The sequence below is a fragment of the Sinocyclocheilus grahami genome, unplaced genomic scaffold, assembly GCF_001515645.1.
Source record: "Sinocyclocheilus grahami isolate Dianchi unplaced genomic scaffold, SAMN03320097.WGS_v1.1 scaffold972.1, whole genome shotgun sequence".
In the NCBI taxonomy this organism is placed as follows: Eukaryota; Metazoa; Chordata; class Actinopteri; order Cypriniformes; family Cyprinidae; genus Sinocyclocheilus; species Sinocyclocheilus grahami.
Genome location: NW_015506151.1, coordinates 428,600 through 435,362, shown reverse-complemented (window position 1 = coordinate 435,362; position 6,763 = coordinate 428,600). Strand labels below are relative to the sequence as shown.

The following is a 6,763-nucleotide window of genomic DNA, read 5'->3' as shown; positions in this document are numbered from 1 at the left end:
CTGCACGAGACCTTGGACAATTTTGGGGAATTAAAAATGTCCTACTAATGATGCAACACATGTTCATTTCCTGCAATTATATGAGGGCGGCACATATTTTTTTCTATTTATGTTTGCTGCGTTCTTCTTATAACAATAAGCATATTTTTGACCTTTGAATGAGAACAAGTCTCATTTTGTTCATATATATTTTGTAATTTATATATATATATATAACATACAAAAATAGGTAAATCAGATATGTTTTGTATATGAATGTAGACCTCACAGAATGAAGCAGACATCTGAACTTGTGTAGTTCACAAAAACACAAAGAATTAACATCAAAATGGCTGAAATTTCTGGCAAAAGTATAGCTCCCAACAGCAAACAGCAAACAAGTCTCATTTTGTTCATATATATTTTGTAATTTATATATATATATATAACATACAAAAATAGGTAAATCAGATATGTTTTGTATATGAATGTAGACCTCACAGAATGAAGCAGACATCTGAACTTGTGTAGTTCACAAAAACACAAAGAATTAACATCAAAATGGCTGAAATTTCTGGCAAAAGTATAGCTCCCAACAGCAAACAGCAATTCCTTCCAGGTGCCAAGTCATTTATGTGAATATTCCCCCCAAAATATTGTAATTGTTGTGCATTTATAGGTCAATCCCAGAAATCATATATTATTCACAGAGGAACAGAGCATTGGCACCGAGGTAAATTAGGCTTGAACGCTTAACATATTAATGTTTGTTTACACGTCCTGTGAACATGATCTGAGAGAGAGAGCTTAAAATGGGGAATTTAAGGATGTTTTTAAATGTAGACAACCAATAAAGAGAATGTTTGTTTTAAATGTTCAGATATAAATAAAAATTTGAAATAAAAGTCTTTATTTACTCTCCCTCGGTCCAAACCTATATGCCTTTTTGAATAAAATACACATACAAATGTAAAGAATCTATTTTTTCGTCGTTTATTTAAAGCTGTAAATAAACCAATGATTATTGAGGTACATTTTACAAGAAAATACTATTTCAGTCTTTCTATCTAAAAATTTCATGTTTGAGTCAATGTGTTACTTGCTGTTTTTCCCCCAGTTCTGTTCCTATGACTTCAGAGGACTTGAAATATTATGCAATATAATGCAAAATACATTTTGCCCAATTTGATAGCTTTTGGTCACTATAAACAATGGTGGTAGGAAAAAAGGATGTGAATATATATATATATATATATATATATATTTTTTTTTTTATGGGCAAAATAACAGATACCAGTTTGGACTGACATCAGGGTGAGTAAATAATGACTTTAAATTAATTTTCATTTTTGGGTAAACAATTCTTTTAGAAGACATGTAGTCCTTTCACCAAGGTCAAGTATAGATTTAAGATATAAATGTTTTATTTATTTATTTTTTTCGCAATTGATGGTTTATAGTTTGTAAGAAGACAATATAATACAAATATATATGTAAGTATCTGTGCAATTTATTTCAAAACTGGCAAGACATTGGTATTCCAACAGTTTTAGTCCATCCAGAAAAGACATATTTATGAATATTATATGAAATGAATGTGCATCTCATTTTAAATCAAGTAAATGTCCATATCAAAAGGGAAAATAACAAACTCACAGTGAGATATCAAGAACAGATGAATGGGTTATTGAAAACTGCAGTTTCACATGCTCTTCAGTTGAGTGTCTTGAAAAATTTTAAAGGAGAAATACTGTGAAAATATATCTTGTGGTTGCTGTTCTTTTGGTGCTACAGTTGAATCCTCAGTCTTACGACGGCTGCACAAAACACAGAGAAGTCAAACACAACCAGTTACACTGCAGCAACATGAAAGGAAAGTGAATTTGCACATCCTAATCAAACACTTCCACATTGAGTTGCTACTATCTAAAAAAAGCTCTACTTGTGAACAGTGGCTGCAAAAAGTATGTGAACACTTAAGCAACCCTTTGAATGTCATTACGAAAGATTAAAAGTGGCACTTATGTTAAAGAAAGATAGCACAAACATGTTTCAAGCAAAATATTTCACAAAAATCAGGGTTTAAATGATAAAACGTCTTTTGCAGGCAGAGCTGCATAGCAATAACGCGCTCGACTGGGGGGATGTCCACATACCCTTGGGCTGCTCCCCCGTTGAGGGTGGTGAGGACGGAGGAGGCACCAAGTCTGTTTCGGGCAGAAAAAGGTGCCTTCCAAGACTTCCAGTAACCTCCTCATGCACTTCCGGGAAGAAAGGAACCGGAGGCGGCTGCCGACGCCCGTCCTGCGCCCCCCGGAACCAATCATCCAGCCTCGAGCGTTCGGGAGAAGGAGGAGGCCTCCAGTGCAGCCCGACACTCTCGGCGGCCCAGGAAAGCATAGCGGTCAGCTCTGGATCTGACTCGGGCAACGCCATTCTTCCTGACAGAGGTAGCGCAGCCGAATCCTCATCTCCAGAGCCTAGCTCGCCCTCCGATGCAGCGGTCGACATCCTGTCATCCGCCTGTGCTCCGCACAAGATGCTGGACCCCGCCCTGTCCGAGGACCCAGCACACTCGTCCGGGAACACCAGGTGGTGCGACATGCTCTAGGAATGAGAGGCCCGCGGAGACGTGCTCGACAGGGAAACTCTCACCGTGACCCTCAGGTCTCCCTGACCATGAACCGAAGTAGCCCTCCGAGAACCGGAGGAGCTAGAGCGGGGCATGGCAAGTGGGATACCCCCCCGGTTAATGAGGAGGTATCTAGACCGCAACGTCGCGATGGTCATGTTCCCGCACTCAGAACATGACTCATCCATGCGTGCTGTTTCAGCGTGCTGTAAGCCCAGGCACGAGACACAGCGATCATGACCATCAGATGAAGCCAGGAAACGACCACATCCAGAAACGCACGAGCGGGAAGCCATCTTTAAAAAGACGCCTGTTGCCCGTGGATCTCTTTTAGATATTTGCTCTTTTAGGAAAAAAGGAAGCACTCTTTTAGAGAGAGTGCTGAAGCGCCCAGGGGAGGTTGCGGCGAGACCGCAGAATGGCAGCTGCAGCACGCCATAGAAGGCTCGGCTCCGAAGCGAAAAGCTGATGTGCGAAACACGCATGCCAACTGTCATTGGCTTGTTTAGTTAACACTCGAAGGTGATTGGGCTCTCGGGCGAGATCCCAATTCGTCAGTCACGACTGACGTAACGTAGAACGTGACTGACTGAAAGGGAACAACAGACATACTATTCAAAATTGAGACAATGTATTTGGATCAGCATTTTGTGCTTTGTTGGAAGGGGACGCTGCTCGAAGACTCACAAATAAAGGGCCTTTTCATAAGGCCATTGACAAAGTTCACATACATTGTAAAATTTAATTTTCGAAGTTCAGGGTTTCCGCATGTTTTATGAAGGTAAATTTAAGACTTTTTTTAAGACTAAGTAAAGAAAGGAATAAACTGAATGGAACACAGTAAGCTAATATAGTCTCTAAATGCAAATGTCTTGTATTAGCAATGCTTTCAATTTGGAAAATACAACTTTCAACAGATCTCCATCACTTTTTAATTAATTTTACAAAAAAGAAAAGGAAAAAAAAAAGCTTAAGGCTTGAATAGCTCTGCTCCCGACCACCAGAATATGGAAATAACTTTTACTGTACCTTCTGAACTCACTGCAAAAAAAGTGATGCTCTTCCTCAGGATTTTGTCTTGTTTTCAAGTGCAAATGTCTGAAGTTTCTTTAATCAAGATCCATTTACTTGAGAAGCAAAATGACATAAGATAAGAAGTCTTGTTTTATGAGAAACTGATTAAAATCAACTGAGTTTATGATTAAAACAAGAACAAATATCTGCCAAAGGGCTCAAAAAATCCAATTAATTCAAAGGGAAAACAAGTTTCACACCCCACTGACAGATGTTTGATCTTGTTTTAAGCATGAACTTACTCAATTTTGTTCAGTTTCTCTGAAAACAAAGACGTGCTTATTTTGTATCTTAAGTAAATTTATGTTGATTTAAGGATGGTTAGATATTTTAATTGGAAATATATTAATTTTTTCACATTTCATGTTTACTTCAATGGTGTTACTTGCCGTGCCTTTGTAATTATTTGTGAAATTTTCAAGCCATTTTATGAGTGAAAATTGCTTCAACGTACTCCTACACTATTTTTTCAGTAAATAAAACATATCAAATAAATCATTTTCCCATTTCTGATGTGATCCTAATCATTTCGAGACCCGTTTTTAAACTCATTTAAACTTAACGGAAAATATTCCTTACATATCTTCAAGTTTTTACCAAGTATGAATATGAATGAATGTGCAAATATTAGTAAATATATTTATTAAAATGAGCTAAACTTTTGGTTAAAAGTAATTGCACACACTATTTTAGAAAAGTACAATTAATAATGAGGAAAAATAGGTAGATATTTAAATATTTTATTTATATGTGAATTTTTTTATTTAAATATTAATTCATATTTCATATTTTCAATAGGGCAATACATCCAATCCATAAGAGTGTCTAAATATTTTTTGTGGCCACTGTACACATGTATTTACATTATGTCCCTATAGTAGTCAATACTATAGTCAAGTAACCTTTGCTTTTTTGGTGACAGTAGGAATGATCCTAAAATTTGATGTCTGTTACTACCGCAGCACACAGTGCAGTGTCTCCTGACCAATAGGAAGCTGCCCTCCTTGTTCAAGCATCAAATGAATCACAGGCACCCTGCTGAGCTATTTCCTTTTAAATGATAAATAAAATATGCCCCTCTACCAGAAACGGTCTAATATTATCTCTCAGCCCAAAGTTCCTGTGCTTGATTTTCACTAGACAAGAAATACCAAGAATAGCTGCTCATCATTTGAATAGCTCATTTTAAAACCACAAAACAACAAATGCATGAAATGTGAAGGGCGGAGTACGGCTAATGGGCGGAGCCATACTCGTGACTGATATGTGATGACATCAACTGCATGCTCACACACAGTTTATGTGAACTTTCAGTCCGATTTGTGATTATTCTTGTCGAACTCGACACAATAAGGACATTGGTACATACAATTTATCATGCACATCAAAGTAGCATGAAGTACAAAAACTTTTAATGTGTGCCATTTGCCGGCAAGATGCATTAAGGAGTGTGACAAGCATACCCACAATTCACTGGGACACACATAGCCGTGTTCTCGTATCAAAACGTCCAATAAACAGACAGACTGACGGTTTTTCTACTGTTAGGAATGAGACCGTGTGATCCGACCAATGGCAAGACAGTTCTGTGGTTTTAAGCATGTCTCTTGTGAGGACAAGGACGTCTCAGACAATCTCACCTCCAGGTGGAGTCGGCCTGAGGTGGAGGGGTTGGAGGGGGTGGAAGATTGTTAGACCTGAGCTCATGGTGGTGAATGGGGGAGTTGGGGACAGACTCTAGGCAAGCAGGCGGAACCGAGCCGCCCGCCATCCCTTCCGCCACAACAACACTTAGGTTCGGAGAGCTGGCGAAACTGTTCGCAGGTTTTCTACTCTTATGCTACATTAAAAGGACACACACAGAAAGGGAGTGTGGGAAGTCGGAGGTGATGGCGAACTGTAGCTTGAAGCTAAACGATGACAAGGTAATGAACATCATTTTGAATGCGGACAGGGGACAGAAATGATAGATTATAGCTCTATTACAAAACCTCCTGAGCTGACCGTCATAGGCACAGTCCTAATTTTGCTATTAAATTAAATATAAAAAGTTTCATCAGCATGTATCCATTATAATGAAGGAAATCCCAGAATGCACTTCATTAAAACCAGCTTATCTGGTGACAGTAGAAACACCAAGATCATGGGTTTGATCCTCAGAAAACAAGAAAACGGCTTACGTATGTGCCGAATGTAAAAAAAAATTGGGCTCTCGGGCGAGATCCCAATTCGTCAGTCACGACTGACGTAACGTAGAACGTGACTGACTGAAAGGGAACAACAGACATACTATTCAAAATTGAGACAATGTATTTGGATCAGCATTTTGTGCTTTGTTGGAAGGGGACGCTGCTCGAAGACTCACAGACTCACATTCTCTTCATAATGAAGGAAATCCCAGAATGCACTTCATTAAAACCAGCTTATCTGGTGACAGTAGAAACACCAAGATCATGGGTTTGATCCTCAGAAAACAAGAAAACGGCTTACGTATGTGCCGAATGTAAAAAAAATAATAAAGGTGAGAGAAATGTATATTATAGGTGAGAAAAAAAATTATATATACAAATGTATTAAGAAATTACTACGGTACTTTTATTTAGCAAATGATGCATTAAATTGATCAAAAGTGGCAGTAAAGACTTTTCTATTTCAAATAAATGCTGTGCATTTGAATTTTTTGTTCATCAAAGAATCCTGAAAAAAAAAAAAACACATTTTCCACAAAAACAGTACAGAGCACAACTATTTTCAACATTGATAATAATAAGAAATGTTACCGGAGCACCACAGGAAAAAATTACATTTTAAAATATATTCAAAAGGAAACTGTAAACATTTTGCAAATATTACTGTTTTCACTGTATTGTTGATCAAATAAATGCAGTTTAAGTGAGCCTGAGAGAACATAAAAAAATTTAAAACTGTACAATCCTATAAATTATTGTAAATGGGTGTTGCATCGTTAGCCACATTCTAATGTTAGATTCTATTGGAACTGTAAAGATGCTAATGCTAATGTAGGGTGCATCATAGTGTTGTTTTTGGTGGCCTGTTTTAATTTTAGTTTTAGTCTAG

At 37.7% G+C, this 6,763-nt stretch overlaps 1 protein-coding gene across 1 annotated transcript; it reads right to left on the bottom strand.

Annotated features, from left to right (window-relative positions):
- Positions 1–1,484: 1,484 nt before the first annotated feature.
- Positions 1,485–5,833, bottom strand: LOC107564949 (protein FAM184A-like). Its single transcript, XM_016250126.1, has 2 exons — positions 5,326–5,833; positions 1,485–1,796 (listed from the first exon to the last, which is right to left on the bottom strand). The coding sequence occupies exons 1-2, from the start codon at positions 5,454–5,456 to the stop codon at positions 1,682–1,684; spliced, it is 246 nt and encodes an 81-aa protein (XP_016105612.1). The 5' UTR covers positions 5,457–5,833; the 3' UTR covers positions 1,485–1,681.
- Positions 5,834–6,763: the final 930 nt, after the last annotated feature.

Coding starts and splice junctions, on each gene's coding strand:
- LOC107564949 (XM_016250126.1), bottom strand. CDS start 5,456: ATGGCGGGCGGCTCGGTTCCGCCTGCTTGCCTAGAGTCTGTCCCCAAC. Junction 1,797..5,325: donor CAGGCCGACTCCACCTGGAG/GTGAGATTGTCT, acceptor TGTTTTGTGCAG/CCGTCGTAAGACTGAGGATT.